The sequence below is a fragment of the Mizuhopecten yessoensis genome, unplaced genomic scaffold (genome assembly GCF_002113885.1).
Source record: "Mizuhopecten yessoensis strain PY_sf001 unplaced genomic scaffold, ASM211388v2 scaffold2303, whole genome shotgun sequence".
NCBI classification, from domain to species: domain Eukaryota; kingdom Metazoa; phylum Mollusca; class Bivalvia; order Pectinida; family Pectinidae; genus Mizuhopecten; species Mizuhopecten yessoensis.
The window spans coordinates 531,104-557,147 of NW_018404479.1; the positions used below are offsets into that span (position 1 = coordinate 531,104).

The window sequence follows — 26,044 nt, forward strand, 5'->3', positions numbered from 1 at the left end:
GCAAACTCCAGTGAGTTTTGAGCGAGAATATTAGTTGTAGAAGAAAAAGGAATAAACAACAAGTCCCTCAGCCGGTACTAAGTAAAACAAAAATATAATGCACAGAAACATAAAAACAATATTTAAAAAATTACATATTTTATAATAGCTGTTATTTTTTATTCAGTTTCTAAACAGCCAACTTCAGAAAGAAGATCCGAGTTGTATGTGTATGTTTTAAACATCTCGATAAGAATGCATCCCAACAGAGAATGTTAGATCGATATGCATGACACAACGGTGCTGCAACCAACACAACAATTTCTTTTCTTTAAGGTCCAAACACTTTCCTTTCGCTCTATGCCATGGCACTGATAAGACCAAAGTAAATTATTAGAAGTGTGAAGATAATCTTAATTACATCCACAGTTCACGAAAGAGATTAACATGAATATTTAACGCTTTGTGAAGTAAACTGTACTCTTAAGCCTGAAGACGGCTTGGGGTAGACTTAGGCATTATCATTGGCTCTTATAACTTCCTAAAAGGTTGCATTCATTCCATTCAGTATTTCTGCTATGAAAGAAATAACACGTTTGATTGGGTTGCTTGCATCCGTTGATAGTATACAGTGGTAATGTTTAACACCCAGGAAAAGATCATGGATTCCAAAAAAACGGATTTTCTGGAGAAAGGAAATGTTAAATACTTATTTTTGTCGTTGAGGTCTCAGTTATTAGGCGGATTCGTTATTTCTTTTATAAATATACATGTAGAAGATAAAAACACTATGTTAAGCATTTAGGTGTAGGAGGGTTTAACAGGTAGTGGTCAGAATTTCTTGTGCATGTGGTATAATGACAAAATGCACTTGCTACGTGTGAGTTGAATAGCTGGTAGAATCGTACTTGAATCGTAGCATACAATATGTTGTATTACGTGTGCTTTAAATAGATGCAAAGGTAATGGTACATGTAAAGAATAAATGGTAAGAAACATGTCATTATTTTTTTTACATTTATTATATTTCAAAAATCTTAATGTAATACGTTTTCACACACTGCTGAGAACGTTGACATTACTTGAAAACAAATCTATTTGGCAGTAGATGCACACGCTTTCGAAATAGCTTGTTTTAATTTCCTTGCCCTTTTTCGTCGGTCGCAATGTTTATATGTTATTCGTTTCTTGTTCATATCCTGCCATAGTTTGGATTTGTTATGCACCACAAAAATATACACCGACTTTAAATGCATAAATGGCCTGGACAACTGCAAAACGATTTAAAATCATCTTAGAATAAAGTCTATATAGACAGATAAGGCACATGTTGATAATTCATTAGACATGTGAATATGTTGTTGAAGTTTGACAAATGTGTCTCCCCAACATACCTTCCCTTATCACTTGTTGACCGTTGTTTTCTGATGGTGCTAACACTGTCCTTTAACGGACACCATCTCGTTTACTTGCCAATCCAGATTGTCATTACATGTGTGTATAGGGCAGTTGGCAGATGATAAATCGTAGAGCATTGGTGGAACGTGGGATCAGAAAAACAATGAAGGCTCTTGCGCCTTATATTGTCGTAAAACGCTATTGACCGTTAGCAGACAAGTTCGTTTCATTTAAAAGACTATCCATTGCAGACGGGCAAGGTCTGAAATGTAGTGGATTTCATCCATCTCAATTAAGACAAAATGAATTCGCGGTACAGCTGTAATGACATCCGTCTTGATGAGCATAGTTGCTTGCACTTTGAGATGGTTTGACCACAATCGTTATATGTAATGTTAATGTCCTCATACTCAGACTGGACATTGTCACTGGGAATTATACAGATTCGTCTGTGAATTCCCGCACGCCCCGGTGTCTTTTTATTACAGGAAACGATTACACCGTAGGTTTTGGCAGCGTATTGGATGTTCCCTGTAAGAGATAGAGGCAATGATTACGTAAGGGACCAATGTGCGTCTATAGAAAGGTCCAAGTCTGGTATAACAACAGACATTCCACTACTTTATAGACGTTTATCCGGCTCTGGTCAGTTTGAATTGCAGTTACATATCGATTAGGGTCCCTCTTTAATACAATAAAGTTACCATTGAGACCATTTGTATACAAAAAACACATAGTACCTGCATTGAGCACTGCAGAAAAGTCTAACGGTACCAAAGTGGTATTTTGGTGTCTAGCAAGTTATTTGTTATCGAGTAGAATAAACTGAGATGTAGTTGTTGTATTGTACTATAGGTAGGCCACAGGGAAGTTCTTGTCAATATCTTGTAAATACCCATAGTCACAAATGTAAGTGCAAAGCAGGGTCATGGTATATATGATAATATAAAAGCACATGTTATAACATATAATATACAAGATGGTAATATGGCGATTATCAAGTAAATATTCCATCCAAGTAATAGGGTGACAATATGCAAATGAAGCTAAATCGTATGATACATGTACCAAAAACTGACATGTAAATGACATAGGACAAGGTCATGATATTTTATCAATCTTAGTCATTTAACTGGAAAACGGTCACGTGGTTTACATGAATGAATTGACTATGAATAACGCACCACGCTATCAGTGCCATTTGGGGAATGGGGTATGATATGGACGACGAATTGTCATGTGTATTTACTTACGTTTGTATGTAAACTATTGAAGGAAAGTTTCCGTTTAATGTTTCATGCGTAAATTAAATCAAAGATTATCAACGACATATAATCATCGATATAAAGCAAATTCATATTAAATGAATATTACACTGTACATAGATTTGCACCAGACTTTGAACGTAAGTAAATCTATTGATCTGTTCCATGTTTTATAAATGTATAACCTATCCGGTCGATGTAAAGGATCACAAACATTACCTGAATACATAACTCAATAATTTGTTATCGAAATGATATCTGTATGAAAATACCACTTGCATTAAAAAAACTCCTAGAACAAGATACAAAAATATAAAAGCTTGCATTAATAGTTGCGCGTAAATATCAGCAATGTAAAATTTACTGGGTGTACATTTTATCCCTTACAATTATTTGATTTTGATTCTTTCTTGTTCCTGGCAACCCAACAAAGGCTAGCTTACACTTTCATAGTCTGTGAATCCATTTCCATCTGAATTACAGTAAGGATTATCTGTACATAATGTTATGATGTTTTATAACATACATCATTTTATTCAATGAAATTAAAAAAACAATATATACATACATGTACCAGGCAAGTACATCAAAGAGGCACTGTACTTGCATAATTAATAAGCAGTTTGATTAAGCATATGTTGTACTGTAAACGTGCATATTTTAGCGCCTTGCGCTTTTTCATAATTTCGCTAAATTATGAATGAGCCAATTGAAGTTCTTGTGTATTGTTTTCTAGAGTGCGCAAATAAATCAATGCGCTCATATATTAAAATTTTATAATGCGGTAAAATTTGAAAACGCAACAATAAATACGTTTACAGTAATTATTCTGACATCCACAGATGCTTAAAATACAAGTGAGGGCTATATGTTTATACATTTTACGTTGTTAAAACACTTTGATTTGTATTACCCTGACAGGTGGTGTCACGTTGATCGTAACTATAATTCCGTTATAAACCTCTCAAACGATTAATACCTCTGATGTTCTCTCAACGGAAATTGAAACATATTTAATAAATTCAAGCTCTAAAAACACAATTGGTTGTCTTTTGAGACTTTCACATGTGTATGTGTAGCGTGAACATACTACGTTGTGTTCAGACAGGCATGTCACATTATGAATACATTAACTTAGTATATTTTCAAGTACTTCAAAGGATTACAAATCAATACTGTTATTCTTTGAATTATATTAACCGTAACGTACTATTGACTATGCTGTTCGTTAAATTCTGCTATGTGATACCGGGGAGATGTATCATTAAAATTTACGCCTTTGCATGATTGGTTATCTGGAAAATAAACCTTTTAACACTAAATGTGTACACCTGTAAATTCAGATCATAAAGTTTACGTAAGTAACCAATGACGTTGTCTTTCTAATCGTGTAAATCTTATACTTCCTAGCAGTTACATGTGTTTAACATGAAAATATAAGTAATATTTCAAAAAAGTTTAACATATTTGTGATTGGATAAAACACACATTAAAGACAAGAAATTATTTAAATGTCCGGCAGCACGAGACACTATTAGTCGTTGCAAATTTTGATAGAATAATAAAATTAGTTTGCACAAAAAAAAGTACATGAAATATTTCTGCATAAAGGCATCTCTGCAGGTTCAGGGAATGAACACCCGAATTACAATACGAGGCGGTAAGACGACTAATGTGTTTTTTCTGTGTCTAATATTGAAATGACTAGGACCCTTATATGATACCTTCTCTCATATCAACATCGTCGGGGTTGGGAGGTTTGGGGTTCTGCATTGTCTTCTGAAAAAAGGACACTGAAGATTAATAGAATCTGCCCTCATGGCAACACATCGCTGCTGATCGCATAAATGTATTACATTTCTTATACGTTATTTTAAAAAACGGGAAAAAAATAAAGATAAAATACACATAAAACAAAATGGTTATTGGAAAATCATTACACGTGATCTTTATAAGACGTTTTTCCTTTAAAAAAAAAAAAAAAAAGACTACTACAACAAAAAGGCTGACCATTTTATTTAAGACATAGGTACAAAGTACATGTAGTTGCGGTATCAGTAGAAACGGTTTCAGGAAGATTGGGATGCTTAAACTGAAACGAAGTCATTAACGGCGACCTGCAAACGTATGTTAATTCCTGATATTTCGCTAATGCACATTTCAAAGAAAATCGACAATGTTCCCATGTACATAATTCATGCAAATTAATGTATCCTAAGTCTAGACACTAAAATATACGCTAAAGGTTTCCTAGTTCGTATAGGTTATAATGTATACAATAATGTTCCCGCCTCGATGCTTTGTGATATGACGTAGTATAATTGTAGTTTAAGCACTTCTGTTAGACTTCATGCCAAAATACAAATGGGGGAGACAGTGTTATCACCGGTGCGATAGGAGGGAATCAGGCTGCCATCGCCACGTGGTGTGTGTATACTTTGTGTTGGATCATAGATTTTCGAAACATTAAACTATTTATGAGTTTTTCAATATGCAAAACGACATCATATATAAAGACAGAGGAGAGCCTCTCCCCATGACGTCATGGAGTATGTATCGTAAAGAAGCATTGGACTTGATAGCTATTCATGGTCCCCTGGGATGTTGTAATGAAGTTCTAAATACCAATGTTGAACAGAGGCAGGGACATTACGGCGGTTATTAATAATTCACAAGGTTGCGTCTGATATAAAGAGTATATAAATGCGGTACTACATATACCATACGTGTCATTTTTCAATACATAGGGTTAATTAACTTTGGGTCAGCACATTGTAACATATTCAGGATATACATTTTTGCTCTTCTTTCATGAAATGTTTTTATACAGGTTACTTTTCTTAATATCCGAACAACGGTGATTACTATGTAACTTCGCTTGATTATGCTGACCAAAATTATAGATTCTAAAAGAGAAACTCTCTACGCGTCATACAGTAACTTTAGTTACATCAGTCTAGTGTCATCTTAGTAGAGGTGTGTATATTGTACTTGCATTTTTTTGCCATTGTGTTAACTTCCCTAATGTTTTATTTTTATAGCATATGTTTCAGGACACCTTACACATAAATGTTTATGTTTTGTACCCATAGGTCTACTGACGCGATCTAAATGTAAATGGATGAAATGCCATAAAGTAAAGGAAATACTTTCTTTCTTTGGCTATCTGCATCGACAAACTGGGTTTTATTTCAATAAATGCGTATTTTACTTCGTATTTGAAGTGATCAGTGTTCATTAGGACGCTTGAAACAGGTTTAAATTTACAGTACGTTATCATCAACTTCGAATGAAATTGATTTTACGATTTACTTTGTTAACTGTTTATAATGTTGTCTTTTCCCAAAAAGAGTCGATGGGCCGTAAAAAATGAAGCTTAAACAAAATAAACTGTCAGTTACAAATGTTGACTTAGATATTGAACTGTTGAATTTTAAATGTTTTTGATTTTCCAATAGGTTGGAACTACCTGCATGTAAGAAATATCAGGTATAATAAATATATATAATATGTATGTATTCACAACAGTTACATAGCGCCCTATATAATTTGTAAAATTACTCTAAAGCGCTTAAGAGCTTTAGAATAAACAGGTTACTTCATATTGTACATCACATTATACAAAAAGTTAACTTACGTCAATCACATGACAACGACTATAGACAATGGTATACACTGATAATAAGGATTTAAACGTGATTCCTTTAACACATGCATGTAGTTATGAAAAGACCTAAAGTATTCGAGACAACCTATTCAAAATGAGAATAAGACCTTGTGTAGAAACCTTTGCTATCCGCAGATTGTTGCTGTTTTTTGTTTTTATTTCAGATTTTAAACTTGTGTATTATCTTTTCGGTCGATATGTTAACTTTCATTTTAATCTGCTAAAACACGGCTCGGCTGTCTATAATTTACAGTCGCCATTTAAATCAAAGCAATAATAAAACAACTACCGCTACTTCGACCAGATCTGTTTACGGTGTGAGCTGGGCAATAGCTTAGCCCAATACACTCTTAGATACAGTATTACAGCACACGTGCAATACCTATTAGAGAAGAAACTAGATACACCAGTAATACACGTGCTCCTGCACTCAACAATGTGTAGCGTTACACGAAACGCACTTGATGTTACAGGTTATAGTATGTGTTAGTGATTTAAAGTGAGGCACGGGAAGTCATTGGTGACCAAAGTTCGATAGGGTTGTTGTTTGTTTTTGAAAATGTTGTTAAACAGCATACAGCATGTTACACGTTGAGATGTATCAATGTACATGTAACTGTAGAAAAACGAAATAGGTATGAAGGTTTCTGGACAAGTTATGCTGCATGTAAGAATGATATAAATATAAGTGATAGGTGATTTTTTTGGTCCAGTTGGATAAGATAAATATATGACTTGACAATGAGTCATATATAAGTTTAAGTTTGCATAGTAAGTAACATCAGATTTCAGCCTTGATCGATAGTTAATTGATACAGGTAAGTTGGTTGAATAGTACAGAACTGATATAAGACTCAATAGGGAATTGGTGCCAGTGTTCAATTTTAGCTCTGTTCAAATATTTATAATAATGCCCATATCCCATCAAATATACACAACTGTGAAGTATTCAACAGAAATCAGCATGGACCATCTACTATACATTTACAAATACTTGATGGTATGTATGTATATTTTTACAGTGTGTAATACAATGTAGATGTATCGACGAGGTGTAAGGGAGATTTTGAAATTCATTATGCCTTCGGGGATATGAATTACCGCGAATGGTAGTTTTATGCATTCAACCCTAGAACAAAAACAAGCATTTGCTTTCCAAAAAGTTATCTATCATAAGTCGCTGGGGAAACACAGATTAAACTGTGATCACCAGCGAAAAAAATATGAACCGTTCTAATTATTCTGATGCAACTGTTTTTATAGTTATAGATGAACTAATTTACCTGGCGTTTTTGCTTTTGTGTGACGTTGTATTTTGATGCAAGTTAGTAAAATCCTTTTCAAAATCCAATTTGGGCGCGAACGCACATATGATTTGAATCTTCCGGACTGAAAAATTCGCTTGAATATTTGAATATTAATAGTGACTAAGCATAATAATTATCAAGTACAGAAAGATGTGTTCTGGTGATGGAAGACAGCAATTGTCTTTTAATCGAGACTGAGTAATTGGCGTGAAATATCATCCGGGACAGGTATAACATTGCCATTGTCGGGCCAGTTATCGCTATCGTCGTACATTCTCTTCACCTTAGTTACACATTAAATCAATCTAATCTTAAGCTTGTCTTCTTGACGCATAACAAAGATGGCGAAAGGGATAACCGTTTTCTTGCGCATGTGAGTTAACTGGAATCAGAGTCTTACTTTGGCAATGCAGTACGAGGGGTCAAGATCGTGTACGGTAAAACAATATATTGAATTGTGACACGATGGTATTCATGTACATTGTAATAAAACAATTGTATAGGAATGACATAAAACAATAGTATAAAATCCAAAATATCAGCTTTAATTAACCGATTGATTGTATTGCCTCCAAACCATAAAACGGTGACGTGCAGTTATGCAATGAAAAAGTCGACATCGAACTGTCACAGTTTCAGTTCTCATCACGTTTGAAAGTCAGCTAATCTCTCTTTCAAGACAAACAACCAGAAACAATGTGACTTATCTGTCATCGACATCCATTACCATATTTGATGGAAAATCAATTATGTGATGAAATGACAACTCGTAAAATCATTAATGAACTTCAATATCATGTTTAATCATATTTCGTCATCGAAATTGTGTGCTGAAATATTAATATATCTGATTTCATTTTTTTTTTCTCATTTGAAAACAGGACACCATAAAAGATCGTGGCGACAAGCGTCCCACACGCCGAAAGTGCGAGGTTTGAACAGCAAACATTCTCTATTTTCACTCTCATTTCCTAATCACTGGCACAAACTTCCGCTTTCTATGACTTTGCGCACGCTGTTTTATTACTTCCAGTTTCACTGTGTCACTCACAAATCCTCACTTTCATTTTTATCCTTATCTTGATTAGTATACATAATCTTTCTGAAATAACATTGTCAATCCATATGTAATACGTCAATCTGGTGTCATAACAAAATCTACTCTTTGAGGCAATTTTGTGGCATTGTAGGAGATAGGGGCAACCGACTACAAGGTTTTTTATGACATGACCTAGTTCATTAAAATTTATAACAGGGTATGTCGTGCAATGCACTTTGTGTGGTACGACCGTAAGCAAAGTGCTAAGAAATGGCGCCCCCGATTCCCCACAAGATTTCAAAGTAAATTGGAAGTGGAATTGTAAGTACACATGTACTGAAAACGAATCCCTTACTCACTAGATAAATCCATACGACACTTCCTGTTAATCGACTAAGATAATGTTCCATTTTCTTCTCGAACATTTACGTTTGTGACTATGGCACCTATTAGACTGTAGCAATACACTACTTACCGTTTCATCAATTATCTACCCTGTATATGTAAAATACTTTGACTTTAGAATCTGCTTCTGTCTTAAATTAAAAGTATTAAGCAAGGACGCAAAAATCACCGAACATTATTGCTTGATTGCGTCTGTCTAACTGGAATGTATATCAGCGTTACCCATAAATGGTGGTGATGTCTTGGAGGCAATCTACATGTGAAATGTTCTGTATCCCACGCAACGGAACCGCAGCCTGAAGGAACTAGACGACATGCATTATTATAGTGATGCCCAACCGTTACTGCAAAAGGGCTTTGTTGAAATGGTTAAGATCAAGATAAAAGAGGGTTTTCCTGTGACAGAAAGTAAGTAGATTCCTTAGACTAGGTAGATGTACTCCAAGCTTTGCTAGTAGTACATATGCATTAACCATTTAGAGTAACACTCCAACCAAATGTAATGTTCACTTTGGAAAGATATTGAAACAGGCACTGACGTAAAAGGCACTGCACATCTAACCGATATTCTTAAGTACAGCCGTTTATAAATAATATGATGTGTACTGCTAAAGTGAAAATTACATGCTACAGTAATATTAAACTGAAATAATATTCGTGTAAAGTTAAACTTTTATTGTACATAGTTTTTGTAAAGCAGATGTCATAAAAAGCGGGAAATTAAAACGTCGTACGTAAAAGACATACATGTATGTCCACTGTAAGTTTCCTGTCTTACTCTTTCATACGGTGAAAAGATGCATCTTGTTACTCCTATAAACAGGCTTCAACACTTCGTTTAAGTAATAACATCGTGACGCTTAATTGACATGTACCATGTAACGTGAAGCAAGGAATATGTCCAAACTCATTGCTAAAAATACGTTAGTCATGCATTGATTTTTTGTTAAGATAGTGATAAAAAGAATCTCAAACACGTAACCTTTTCCTCTGACCTTTTTTTTCTGGTTGTTGTGTTAAAGCATTCACATGCAATTCAGCTCGTCGAAGATCCTCTTGTCAGTGTTTATATAGTCTTCTATACTTAAATTCCTTATTAAAACGTCATGATTTACATGCACAAAATATAAATGTCAAAGCATTAATAGATACTTGCAAAGCCGAAACTATTCTACAGTGTTTTGAATTCAACGATAAATTATAAAAATGTTTTGACGAAAATCTTGTCCAAAACGTTACGACTGTGGTAGAAACTCTTTCAGTAACAGACAACAGGTCACACTTGCTGCTTTTCCGGAAATTTAAAAGGGAAACGGGACGATTCTTGGTTCTCCAGTTAAAGTGCAAGTTATATGAGGTCTTTATTTAACCTATAGGTTTACATTAAAATGTTAAGAACACAATATGAATGAAAGATTTTGTTCTTTGAGTATTTCTTTTTTGAGGAATGATTTATTGCCTCTTAAATTAATGTAACATTATTCATTAAGTGTTCATGGCAATGACGCTGAAAATCCCATGATAGATGTTTGACAGAGTACAATAGCCATGCATACAATAAACCTTAATGGTCTATCCAATTCAAGAAATCTCCTAATGTTAAATTATTCTCCTCGTTGTTTTGATGCTCCATAACTATACCCCCTTTTAATTATACACCCGTTTTCCATTCGCCGCAATGTATATAAGTGAAAACAAGAAGACGCCGTTATCGATATCCCCAGCTAATACGTGTAGTGTGTAAATCAATATAAAAATTCCTGTTCACCGAGTCACCAAAGCGTGAAATTCAGCATCCACAACATGCAATCAGAAGAGCCACCCCAATGACATCAATCAAAAAAATATCGAAGGGGGTATTAGCTGTAGTAATGCATTTATGGACGAGACCTTCTCTTATTAACATGTATATTCTTCTTAACAAAGTCACTGAATCGTGAAAAGTAGGTCAAATTCAGCCTCATCAACCTGCAATCAGTAGAGCAACCCCAGATGCATCAATCATGAAAGTACCGAAAGGGGAGCAGTCTTAGTAAGGTATTCAGGGACGAGACCAACGCTTCTTAACCGGATGCACGGGCAGACGGGTCCCATTTGTATATCAACTACATTGATCAGGGGATAATTACATGGTGTTTGACATATTCTTCTTACAATAACAATCACAGTTGGGAACGCGACATGGACAGGCACATTTCTATCTTGTTGCTTGGGAGAAATCCCCCTCCCCGCGATGTAGGATACGGGTAATAAAAGAGATTGCTTTCGTAAGGGTCAACACGTAAATCCAATGATTGGTTTCCTTTACATTCGGAGCAATTTTGAAGGATACCAATCAGTCCGGAAACGACATCAATGGACAGTGATTTGGATGTGGTCACACTATCACTATACACCGTTGATACTGGGCTAATATTCCCAACATTTCAATGCCAAAAATAGGGAAAGGTAGTTCTTCGTAAAGCTCATATTTCAATCAAGAAAATGTGTATACATTTTACCATTGAATAAATAGTAAGGGAACATTAGTTTCTTTTACATGTATGACATTCAAAGAAATGGCTAGCATTGTACACGAAGTCTTGTTTCTGACTTTATCATCTATGATAAAAATCTTTATTCTTCCAGCGACATGATTACACTGTAATACATGAAGGTCAATTCGTATACCAGATTTATTTTGATCTAAGCTCATATATTTTCATTTTTACTTTTGTTATCATGAACAAGTCATTAATATTTGAACCTGAAATGTGTAAAATAGACAAAATTACATCATAAAATCAATTCATACACCAAAATGCACATTCCACGTATGGGAAAGCAAAAAGACGCGAGAAAACACCAAAAAGAAAAAGAAAAATCGTTCATTGACGCTTTTTCGCATATGTACACTGTACTTCCTGTCAAATCGAGAAAATCAAATCGGTTGTTTTTTCTCTATCCCAAAAACCCGTTTTCTTTGAACACGTTTGTTATTATAGTTCAGATATGATTTATATGTAGCGAGTGTGTTGCCAGTATCATCACTCAACATTACGCGTAACGACACCGCTTACATTGGTGATGTGTTTTCGTATTTTCATTTCATTCAAGCACTTGCGATGATTTGATGTAATTTTGTTGGTTCGGTCTCTTGTATGTTAAAGCCACTTAATAACGTTGATTAAAAGGAGTGTTAGAGATGATAGCGGGAGCAGGGAGGAAATGAAGCAGAGCTCGGTGAACTTCCTGGAAGGCAATTAAAGTACAATTCTTTTGAAGTCTTCGTGAAGGCATGTGAAGTTCATTTATCAAAACGACAGGCCTTTTCATAAGTCAATAACTCACTTAGCAAATCTCAATTGGACTTCTCCATTGCATTAAGATGTGAATCAAAACGATTTTGAAAAGATTCCCATAGAAATCATGGTATTATGCAATATGATTTAAATACAGGCTTTTGTACAGATTTAAAGCTATAGAATGGAAATCACTGCTGGGAGTATTGAATTTAAACCTCTATATGTAGAATTAGAAGAGCAAATGTATTCAGAATGCACAAGTCCTTATAATATGTGCACACCCTAAACACAACTTGCTAAATACAAAACGTTGGCCGTGATGCATACTGATGCAGATATACCGTAACACAGGAATGTTAACCCTATGCATGTTTACAACTGCGCGCATTTAAATGCTAAGCTTTCGCAGATTAGTGAAGGGGAAAATTTAATATCTTTATATCGATTTCACCAAACGATTTAGCTGAATAACTCGTATTATGATATGATTACATATACATGTGATGATATTATTTTTGAAGTTGGTTTTCTTCATCCTTTGTGCTGAGTAAATCGCAATTGTGGAAAATTGTTAATTAGGAACTAATTCAAATAATCAAATGGGTTTTGAATTGTTAAAAACAAAACGAAACGGGAGACTTTTAAAAATATGTACTTGAGCAACGACATGCCAACTAATTATTTCGGCAATTTTCGCTGAGATGTTTGAACTTCATTCGTTTTTATGTCGACAATAACCGCTTGGTTTTTCGAGTTGCAACAAGTTCAACAAATAATTATAATCCTGACACTTCATTCGTATCATGAAAGAGTGTGATTAATTACCACGAGATGCCTCTCCGTCTTCCCCACCTTAAATACAAATATTTGTACATTTTGTAGCACTAGTCAATGTGTTTGCAGTTTTGCCAATTTAAAATGACGTTTCCTAATTATACGTTCCCAGACCCACAGCGGAGTACAAGTGGCGTTCCATTGATAGAAAATATTCAGTTATGAAGAAAACAGGTATTGGTTTTCGACGCAATTTTGCTACTGTGAAAAAATACAAGTTTATACATTAAACAAGTTCGTTTAGATTAGTTGCACGCTCTACCCTTTATGACTCGACACAACGAGCGCTTACAGATTCATCTTAAGAGATAAGGACTGATGACATAAAAACTACCTCTGCTCTCGGAAAGTACCAAGCTACGTGTACAACTAAGTACATGATTTTGAACTTGTAAAGATTGCACATTAACAAGACACAGTACTCCAACAAGTTACATGGATGTTAACTCAGGTAAAGGATATCCACAAGTAAAACTATAGTGTTACTCCCCATCCCTCACACTCCCTCAACCATCATCCCTACCCACAACCCCATTGACACTGTTGTGAAAGAAGTATTTGAGACTTTTTTCTGAAGAAGTATTCCATAAAAATTCACACATTGCGATGCCATTTCCAGAGCTATAGTTGCTCGAAATTTGAATGTTTTAAGAAAGAATACAGATGTACATAATGAGGAAAAAGACAATAGAAATAGTAGGGTTCAAACTTTGGATGATGACATTCCAAAGTTACCGCTTTACCAAAGCTGCCATCCATGAATTATAAACGCAAAGCATCAAATGAGTGTCCAATGTATAGGCCGTAAATCCTGTGAACAATGACCATTGAGACATACCTAGCTGGACAGGGGAAGATACTCTTAGCCAAAACAAACACCTTTCGCATAAGCAAAGCAATAGTAAATAAACTCAGTGGAAAATTAAAAACAGTAGAAAATATAGAAGTTTAATATATAGGTGTCACGTGAACGTTATACATGTACCACCCTTTGCACATCCGGGATGTTTGTGATTGGAATCTGAAGACTTTCCGCTTTCCTGGTTTTATCCATTATACTAAGCACTTATTATACACTGTTCGCGTCAGTCCCGGCCTATCTTCACTCTAATGGTTCCCTTGGAAGGTCTCTGGTTTTAAACTGTGTCTGCCTAATACCAGCTGAGGACGATAGTGACGTCCCGTAGATTTATAGCAAAGGATACACGGATAGGTTAGTATAGAAAAACAACTTTTGTTTTAAATATTTTGGCACAAGCAGTATTTTTCCACTCAATTGAAAAGCAAAAATGGCTTCTATGCCCATTGCCGTCCTTCAGAAGATCCTATCAGTTTTTGATGGCTGCCCTTAACATCCCTCACATTATTTAATGTATATGTATACACATTCGAGCCCGGCGTATGTAAACTGAAGTTTGTATAGTATACAGTGGATGTCTTTCACTACATTTCAGCATACATAGTTATATGTAACAATACACAAAATTCGTATAAATTCGGCTAAAACAGGGGTACAAAAAACACTACAGCGCCATCACACAGTGACATAATGGGAATTTAAAAATCAATACGGAAAGACATCAACAAAAACAAAGAAGACATTATCAAAGAAAGTAAACACGACGCGATCCAATCCAAAAATAACTTCTTCTTTTTTATCCCGGAAGGATATGTTAATTTTGCAGCACAAGTAGCACGAGTCGTTGTGTTTCCGTGCATTTTTTTCTTTCTGTTTTAGTTAAACCTGCTTAATTTGTTTGCGTAAAGTGTACCAACAAAATTTTGAAATTAAACGTTTGATTTCTTTTATTTTTTAGTGAATATTTGTGTTTTACAGCGCATTTTTGAAAAGTGTGTTGTCTAGGTTTTTGGATTGGTTGTTTGTGTTTGTCGTCCTATTAACTGCTATAATCTAGATTTTTTATATATGTTAGTATACACATATATAAATAAAAACAATCCGCCCAAAAATACCTTCGGTAAATAAAGTAACTGTATGTCTACATTGTACATCCATCCAATTGGAAAGTGTAGGATGCACTTAACATGAAATCGGCACTGAAGGCTAGATTAATGGCGGACGACCTACCATTCATAGCTGGGAATACCGTCTTTAGGTACAGCTGGAACATGCTGTGACTACGATAGAATAAATATCTTTAATTTGTTACATTTTATGAGTTGATTAATAGCGTTTAAAAAGTTTTGAAATAATCTCACAGAATGAGATTTGACAGTAGTATACACATGCAGCAACCCAATTCCAGTTCATGATTCTCCGGAGATATTATGTATGGTAGCCATTTTGTTTGATCGTCCAGAACATCTCATTCCCTTGATGGCAGATGGCAGTTTTATGAGAAATTAAACAAAAAAATATTGTCTTAGCGATTTCACGCAGATACGCTTGCATTTTAGACGCGTGATTTGAAGAATCAATAATAATTTGATCTTGCCGAATATGATGCGGTAGTTTATCTAGCAATCGTAGTCGCGTAGGAATACCAAGCTCGTAAACAGAACACGAGAACGAATCACCTCTCCTGGGATCTCGACTCTGCGATCACAACCAGACAATTGGTGAGGAATCCCCATGTTCCTGTCAGGTAAGGATAGATCTAGAGCTGACGAGCAGTGCAGGGAAGATCCCTTCTGTGGAACACTACATGGTTTACTCAATTTTATTCTTTTTGCCGCAAAACGCTCTTATGTGACCTAATAAACGTGTCTTTCATACAACCTGTATTCAAACTGTTGTGCAATGAACGCGCTAGGTCGGCATTGTGTTCACGACAGCCATCACGAAACCCTTAGAAATATAACGATAGCGATTGTCAAAAGGGACATTTAGGTCAATGCTATTAGTTTGTATCCAAAAAGTACAAACCTTAAAATAGAGAATTTGCAGACATTTTGTTTAAAACTTAACAAAACTCTTTAATGCATTTTACATTCAGCGTTGAATATGTGAATTGATCAAGCTACCAACGTGAATCGAGTATATTTTTAGCGGATGCATAATTCCTGTGGGAGTTTTGTCAGGAAAAATACTTGGTAAAGCTAAACAAATCGTTAGCTAGGTGGTGTTACATTTGTACTTTAGAAATGTCGTTGGCAGTTTCGCCGTTGTCCTCCAGTGTTCAAATATATCTCATCTACTTGCAACTACAAATTGCTACATGGTCTAGTCCGGTTACAATATAAAATGAGTATTTGCAAAAGTAAACATCTGGGAAATAACAAGTTACAGTTAAAATGCTTTGTTTCAAATATTGATTCGTATTACAGCTGAAAGTAATGGGTTTTGGAAGAATTTTGAAACAAGCTATGCACAGAACAAGCAAACATCTCGGTAACATTGATAAAGTACTGAAGACAACAGACCAGCTCGCCGACAGTATAGAAAATTTTGACAATGTACAAACACCGGATAAGTTCGATCACCAGAGTTTAGACTACTGGAGCCTCTCTCTATACACAATAGAATTATGTCAACTTACTTTTTCTGTAGTGTTTATTTTCTCCACAAGGCTTTGCCTCAAAACTAACCGCGTTTTAAACTATTGCATAATTTAGGAAAACTAAAACCATTGCAATGAAACCAAATTACAAATTGATTAATTACCTTACCGAGTCAGTTATATGGAAATACTAAAGATGTAATTCCTGTTAGCTGTTGCTTTAACGTACATGTGTATTACCCTTTCATAACCCTTTTTGCTAGACTGACGATGACGCATTTATTTTATATTTTAGCCTGATATAAATTATTCAAAATTCATGTATTGAATTTATAATACTTGTTTAAGTATAACTAATAGATGGGTTAAACATGCAATACAATATCCGGCAAAAATTGTACCAGTGTACTGCAATTTATATACAATAAAGATGTTTGATTCGGCGTAAGCAAAAGCGGAATTAATACCTTAACAATGCTGATAATGAGGGCAGCAGGATAGACAGGTTTACTTGATTCGTTTGAACGCTTACAAAATGTACGGTCTCGCAAGCATCTCAATGACATGACTAACGTACGTAGAAGACATGGGTATCCTTTTGAGCTGGTTGCAAGTATGGTTGACTAAGAACTTTGACACGCGGTAACTACATATATCACAAATTACGTTAAGTTTACATGGTCACTCCTAATATATCTCACGGTAAGTGAACTGTTACTATAACCCAGCATCACAAGTAAGGCTGATGCATCGCCATGATATTACGCCGGTATTACATATAGACTAACAGTGGTTTTACAACCACACAGTACATTACTGATATGTATATACTTATAATGATAACAAGCTAGCGTTATGGTCAAACGTCAAAAATCCTTTTAACGAAACAGTATGTGTAAAAAATCGAAACCTTTTAACACGGTAAATACTGGTTTATATTGTATCCTAATCGCCGGCAATGATTGATCTGCTCTATCCTCATATATACATGCTAGCGTATATTCTGTGTAACTATCCCCTCTTTAATACGCCGCGTCACAGCCCGACAGCCATCATTGAAATACAATGCTTAGACGGTACGCTACCATGCGTCATGATGATATATCACAGCCTTTATTCTCACACAAACATCATAAATATTTATATGACGAATCATTAGTTTAAAAGGTGTCTGCTGCTACAAGCTAACGTTTAAATATTTAGTGCTAACATAGATACATGTAGATGAACTTCTATAAAATCGTCAAACACTGTTTAAAACTTTATTTTAGTGCCCTTGTACAAAATTGAAATCCAAATTCGACCAAAACGAAATAATAAAAGGGATCAAAAAGACACCAAATGAAAGGAGAAATTCTATTATGTTTCGGTAACCGGAAGTTTGTATTACCTGTCATAGAGGTTCGATTTTATATTGCGTTTACCCAAGTTCTAAATGTTCAAGCTATAGAGTTACAACTGTGTCTATTTCCAGTATTTCTAAAAGAACATGTCATGCAGGCTTTAATTGGTGTGTCGATTTCCGAAATTTGTTGAGTTCTACAGGACACATGTACTTGTAATAAAAGACATATGATGCGTCGGCTGTTTGAATATTTATATGTTCATGGCTACACTTTAAAAGCAGGTAATCGGAAACTACATGTATGTAAATATATGTGCAATCGGTTCTGTTTGTATATGTGGTGTATCGGTTACCGGAAGTCCCGCCTGTATATATTGCAGGCTATTACTTACCGGAAGTCCCGCCTGTATATATAGCAGGCTATAACTTACCGGAAGTCTCAGCTGTACAATTAGTACACTGACAAGTACAGTGAACATTGCTTTAAGTTCCATAAAGCCAAAGGTAGGCGTTTTGTACTTTAAAACGTAAGCAAGAAACACGTTATGAGTGTCAACACTCACTCGGTCCAGCTGTTGCCCTGAAATCACCTTCTATGACACTTGTTATAACGGTTTAAGCCAGAAGGTGCCCTGTTTATTTGAACCTGACCTCGGATTTTATTACGTTAAGAGTACAAATTCAGGTGCAGTGAGATATGAACACCTGACCTGACATTGTAAACATTCCCGCTAAACTAATCCGCGCGCGTGCAAGTTACTTGAGACAGGACTACCTTTCTTTTAACAAACAGCCTACTAAAGTCGCATAGCTGCTGCTAACGTTTTAGTATGTGAGTTTAAATTGAATTAAATGAATAAAGAACAATTGACAAATTTCGATTGGCGTTTTTTTTTAACTTTCGTCTGTCTACAGTTCTGTTATAGTGGACTGCTCATCTCGTCTGGCTAAAATCAATATCTGTCCATGCACCTCTGGCATATATTGAAGATACACCGGGAAGGCAAGCACATGGAATTGTATATTGTCCAAAAGCTTAGTGTAAAAGAATGAGGCGCTTTTCCTCTAGGGATTGGATTGACTGCTTTCCTCAATCTGGTGTGTCCAAGGGGTTGCGCGAGCTGAGAAATGTCAAGACTTTAACAATATCTTTGCCAGAAGCATTACGGCAGTAGACATACACATATTACAGACGTGTAATCGGGTTGGGTACGTCACGAGCCCTCCTAGAGGAAATAAGGTACAAAACACGTAGTGTTTCCTGACAGCTTTATTCATCGATAACGAAAATAAAATAAACTGAGAACATGCTCTCTAAAATGCTATAGATAATTGTACAGGTGGTTATGAATTACAGGCCATCCATATTACATTTGTAAGCGATGAACTGTTATTCGCACTTATTTGAAGCGTTGGCAAGCTGCTCATAAGATGTCAGTCACAGCCCCTATTATTTTCATTCAAGTAATGTGAGCTGCTCATACGATGTCAGTCACAGTCCCTATTCTCTTCATTCAAGTATGGTGAGCTGTTCATAAGGTGTCAGTCACAGCCCCTATTCCCTTCATTCAGGTATGGTGAGCTGTTCATAAGATGTCAGTCACAGCCCCTATTCCCTTCATTCAAGTAATGTGAGCTGCTCATACGATGTCAGTCACAGACCCTATTCTCTTCATTCAAGTATGGTGAGCTGTTCATAAGATGTCAGTCACAGCCCCTATTCCCTTCAATTAAGTAATGTGAGCTGCTCATACGATGTCAGTCTCAGACCCTATTCTCTGCATTCAAGTATGGTGAGCTGTTCATAAGATGTCAGTCACAGCCCCTTTTCTCTTCATTCAAGTATGGTGAGCTGTTCATAAGAGGTCAGTCACAGCCCCTATTCCCTTCATTCAAGTATGGTGAGCTGTTCATAAGATGTCAGTCACAGTCCCTATTCCCTTCATTCAAGTAATGTGAGCTGCTCATAAGATGTCAGTCACAGCCCCTATTCCGTCTTTGCGTATTGCAGAGTTCTCTTCTCTTGTGACCAGGTTTTGATTGTTACGTCATTGGTTTGTGTGAGAAAATTACGTCGTTTTCTCAAAAATTGATGACGTAACTCTAACAAAGAAATGACGTAACAATCAATACATGCTCACAAGAGAAGATAACTCTGCAATACGCAAAGACGGAATTCTTTTTATTCAAGTATGGATCGTAGTTCACTGAGTAAGGTCTCAATGTAATACCGCATCTCAACTTTTCAGAAACAGAAATGTTCACGATGCTACTTTTATTGGGAATAGCATTTCGTTTGCAAAGGATGTCTATGCAATTCCAATAATTTGCTAGACTTATATGATTTGTATCCCATAATGCTAAAATGGGATTATATACTGACTGGAAACGATGAATGATCGCCGAAAAGATCGGCCTTTGTCTGGCACTATAAGAGTCAGGTATCTCTTCGGGTAATATGGATTTAAACAAACTTCATTGTAAGTAAATAACAGCAACATGGTCAATAAACCGTAACTTCGATAGAGTCTGTCCGGTTGATGATATCTCAAACGAGCGTTCCGGATGGTTATGGACATTATGTTATTCAAAGATATATTTCTCAAATGTTGGATATTAATTTGCTGTTGGCCGTATAAAGATATCGTATTTGTTTGATATCGATTTCGGAATGTGTCTGCCTTATGTAGATATCATGGATCATATTTGTCTCATTGATGACGTAATATACTGATATCGATATCGCTTTCGTCATATTGATGACGTTATACACATATATTGATATTGTATTTGTCGGAGAGATTGATATCGTCTCTGCCGAATGTCGCTATATATTTGTCGGATAGGGATATGACATTTGCGGGATGATGCATCTGTGGTGTTCATATGGGGAATTAAAGTGCACGTGCCGGATGTGTATAGCTGTTTGTGTCTAATATGGTAATTATTGTATGTAGAACATTTTTCATATGTCAGAGGTTTGTTTGTGTTTTATATCCTCTTGACAATTGTGGTCATTAAAGTACTGCAAGGTTTTTGTTGTGGAGGAAAGTCGGAGCACCCGGAGAAAAAAAAACACGCACCTGCGGCCAGTACCTGGCAACCGCCTGTGTCGGAGGATGCTTCTGTTTGATTACATTGTATTTAGCTAAATGTTTATAGAATTTTATGGAATAAGCGAATTTCACAGTGTGATATTAAAATCGTAGATTGACAAATGGACCAGTCGGTCTTGAAACGTTGCGACACGTTTAATACGTACATGTACATTGTTTGTGTATAAAATAAAACTTTGACATGTCTTGCGTGGTGTCGTCACATCGCCTATTCCGTCTTTGCGTATTGCAGAGTTATCTTCTCTTGAGAGCAGGTATGGATTGTTACGTCATTGGTTTGTGTGAGAAAATTACGTCGTTTTCTCAAAAATTGATGACGTTACTCTCACAATCAAATGACGTAACAATCAATACCTGCTCTCAAGAGAAGATAACTCTGCAATACGCAAAGACGGAATAGTTGTTTTCGTGATATTGGAGACACAAACTTTTTATTATCTATTATTACTAATATCTGTTCTCGCTACAATTTATAGCCATACTTATTTTATTGGATATAAATATTAAACAATTAAATATTAAGTATTGATAATACGAAGTCTGTTCCAAGTTTAGTTTATTGACGTTGGCAAAGTTCACTGAACCTTAAACGAGGAATTCACGATTTTCTAATTGAATAAAGTGACAATAATCGCACTTCAAGAAATTTTCTGCCCGTATCTTGCTTTTCAATTTCTGTACTACATTTAATTGGGGCGTTTAGGAATATCCTTGAAGATCATACGCGTGGCACCAGTACTACATGTACTTAACGCTGAACGCCAGAAAATGTTGATTGCTGAAAATTTAAATAAGAAAGTGACGAAAAACTTCCATTTTTACCGTTTTTCTATGTTTCCCCCGCTACAAATTTAGCACATTAAGTTATCCGCTCACCCTTTTTCTATCAAGTACATTGCGCCAAAGCTTTTTCCCACCAAATACACGTACAAATATGCCTATACTCAGTGATCAGAACAGCGTACATGTGTACCTGTTCATACATGTATTAAGCAATGCACGCCATTAGTTCGAGATATTACTCAATAAAGTACGCTAGTGCTTATATATATTACTTACCTGTACATACATGTACCTTTGTATACACCAGAACATGGAATCGAACCCCGACCGTCTTGTGGAAAGGCGAGTGTGCTATCCAATGCGCCATCCGAAAGGTATAAAATAACTACCGCTCCCTTTAAAAAAAGAATGAAGAACGCAAGGAAACGAACGACATGATGTTTCAATAACGATTAAATTTCAAATTAAAAAAGGATGAATAAATTATTAAATTAATAAATAAATAGAAAGAAATAACTCGCCAATGTTAAAAAAAAAAATGGAAGGGGAAGGAAACAGTATTCAAAATAGCTACAGAGGGACTAGTTGGAAAGTATAGAAACAACATAATACGAGGTTGATAAACCTCACGACCAATCATCTGAGGAATGTCAGTGTTCTTAATACGACTTGATTGTAAGAACCCATATGTTTTTGTTATAGAAGCAAAACACCGTTAAGTTCACAACATAGTGTTAATTGTCCACATGTTACTACATGTACTTTAAGACTATAGCTTGCCAACCGATTTAAATCTAAGGCCAGACAATTTTCTAGTATACAGTATTAATCCATTTTTTATTTGTGTTTATAATTTGAAAAAAATAAGTATACACGTCGGATCTCTTTCAACCTTTGATGTTTAAATTTTACTATCCATGCCTGCCGCGAGTATTATGATGTGTTCCGCTTTGGTTTTGATGTAATGAGTTTTTATCTATTCTGCGTCTGGCCCATTCAGTTCATTATATGTTACACAATCTGTCGCATCGGGGAGTTGGGATATAAGCGGCAGGAAAATAATATCAAAATTAATATAAAAAACAAAAACAACAGAGGCTGGTCATTAGCCTTTGAGTAGGTCCATAAATACATTGTCATTCATACAAGAAATTCTGACGATGTCGTGTTTGACTGCACACTGCAATATGATATTCAAACTTTCAACTTAACCTATAACATACTTGTTTATGAACTGATAAGATACATTTAATATTAAAATAATATAATGCAGTAAAGATTATTATTTACATTAGCTGATGACTATTTTCGAATTTGCAAACTATCTTGTTGTGTATATAGCCGTCGGTTTGACGGTAGCCGTACATTGTGAAACACAAAATTAAACATTTGTCTAACATTCTGTAAATGATTCCATATCAAAACGAACACAGAAAGGCGTAGCTTACTACACACAATTCATCGCGGTATGAGACACTGAAACCCTTGTGTTCTGTACATTTCACGTAGGTCGCAAAGCAAATGCTGTAAAACAATATCTAATTAAAAACTACATAAAAAGTCAGGGACACTTAAGAAATAGACTCAAGGACAACAGAAAGCCGGTTTGAAGGACACCTTCACAGTAATCTTGAACACAACAGCAAAAATCGTTCACGGTATCCATACTGTATAATCCAAACCAGACAAAAATCAAGGCCATTTTAAATATAAATTGCATCGTTGTAAAACAATTTTTTAAAGCAGAACACAAGAAATAGTATAGCTTGGTCGACAGCACATACAAATGTACCAGTATATGTATTACCACCAACTTAAACTGGCAAAGGCACAACCAATCTGAAAACAGTAGTATCAGCTCTGAAACCTAGAAAAGATGGTTAATATACGGTTGTATATCCAGCTTACCAGGCTGTCAACCTCTGACAGAGGGCCTATGTACTACATGTATGTACAACATACCAGACTTCTGTACTGTAATGATGAAATCGGAGCCTACCCGGACCCCGAGACGTATTAATTATGAAGGTTTACATAAGACATGGCAGGTCGCCCCTGTGTCAAACAATTTGTACATTAAATCAAAATGTCGAATACCCTTACAGAGAACACTATACAAATTGGGCGTTTATAATGACGGCCTAGAGTTCACCTCCAAACCCCACACGATATGTCTTGAAGGATTTTTGCCTGGCATTTCGCGACGGGCAGCAATTTTATAATTTGGCCTTCTCGATAGTGGCGTCAGAGTTGTTTTGATTTAGTGTAAGGTAAAAACCACGTTCGGTATCAAGAGACGCCGCCCGTACAGGAAACAGCTAAGTCGTTCTAATCTTGTGCCATTAAAATGTCTAAAACAGAAATCCGGAAATTAAATATAATACATTCCATATCGACAAAATTTGGCATAATAGACAGATTCTATTACAGTATAGAGAAATGCATTAAATCTAAATTATGATGTAGGTTTTTACCCCTGTTCCATCCATGTATATGAGTGTGTTATGTCACACTTCTTATGCACTCCATCTCCTTGTCATTTATTTTTTTACATTAGCGTGTATTAATATTTTGATTGATTATGCGTCATTAAAACGAACTATTTATTACCCAAACTTGTGATAGATGCACACTGAAGTTCCAAAAGCCTCCACATTAATCATGATTAACGGTTTAGGCTTGGACAAATTTAATGCTGATGCAATTTATCGACCAACCGTCTTGGATTTATTTGAATGTACTCCACAAGATATAATCGTGAAACCATCATGAATATCTGTGTGTGAGAGAACGCGAGATGGTGGTGAAGCAATTTCCATTGTTCTTTTGAATACATTTTCCAAGTTGTACAAAGCGAATACAAAGAACCTAAGACACGTTGCAAGTTTAAAACACAGACAGTTTTTCATAACGTCACACGAGAAAGGAAGCTTTAAGAAATAATGAAAGATTGTTTGCCTTATTCTAGACATGGGGTCATGTTACTTTTACATAAAAATTGCTTTGAACAACGGCTCTGCCAAAACAGTTGGTGTATATATACAACGGAGGTGTTATAAACATGCGTTTTCAATACCGCGTATGGAAAATGCAAATACTGAAAGCCTGAAAATATCAAACGCAACTGGCAGTGCCACATTTTACATCATGGCATAAGCCTTTTAATTTCTGTTATTTCACACTGTTGATTTATGCTTCTGAAATCTTTATTGCTTTTTTCTTGCTTTGCAACAAATAGACTGTCATCAGAAATTTCGAGAATTAGATACTACTTCAATGCAGATAAGATGTCCACTTTTTGTTATCAGCAAGTGAACGCCCTTCACTCCAAGGCCACAGAACAAAGCGTTGCACAAGAAATCATGTATCCAATGGAATACCCTAGTCCTGAAGTATGCTTTCGTTGCTAATCAGGAAGATTGATACAAGGTCAGACGTTCCTTTTGTCTACTTCTGCAGTGCTGTGACTGAGCTAGTAATGCATTTTTTTCCAGTTGAAGATGGCAATCAATGGTACTTCTCATGAAAATTTAAAACGGTTCGATGCTTTATTTCGTCTCGAAAATCAGATTTGCCTAACTATATCGGACGCAAACCGATCATTTGCTACACAACAAGTTTAGAGAACTATTGGTACAAATAACGATAAATTCGATTTCCTTAACGAAATCGAATCAAGAACGTTTGCCTGAAGGTGAAATAACTCTATTCTACATGAAAGTAAGTAGTTTGCTTTAAAGTTTAAATGGAAATGTGTTTTTTTCTTAGAGTGTACTACGATTCGAGATTAGCGCACGTCCATGATCACTACGTATGATAAAGTCGATTACACTTGCAGTAATACATGCTGCTGCCTTTGAATGCAAATGTACCAAGTCTTATGTGCGACTTGTGTGGACTGATTTAGTCTCCCTATTAACCTGTCATTGTTTTGTTTTCACAGTTTTAGTTATTTTTTTGTTTAACACATTGTGATATGTCTGTTTGTTGGTAAACATGATTACATTTTTTTTATATACATGGTTACTTCTTATTGGTATACATTGGTACTGTCATTGGTATACATGGTTTGTGTTAATTGGTATACATGGTTTGTGTTAATTGGTATACATGGTTTGTGTTAATTGGTATACATGGTTTGTGTTAATTGGTATACATGGT

General features: G+C 35.6%; 1 protein-coding gene across 2 annotated transcripts in view; it reads left to right on the plus strand.

Annotated features, from left to right (window-relative positions):
* Positions 1 to 26,044, plus strand: part of LOC110445429 — a 176,327-nt gene that overhangs the window by 87,879 nt on the left and 62,404 nt on the right. Inside the window, exon 3 of one of the 2 annotated variants that reach the window (XM_021490054.1) lies at positions 8,498 to 8,548. The exons of the other annotated variant lie outside the window; for it this stretch is intronic. Coding sequence (XP_021345729.1) covers positions 8,498 to 8,548 — 51 coding nt within the window. The remainder of the gene's footprint in view (positions 1 to 8,497; positions 8,549 to 26,044) is intronic. 2 annotated transcript variants of the gene reach the window in all.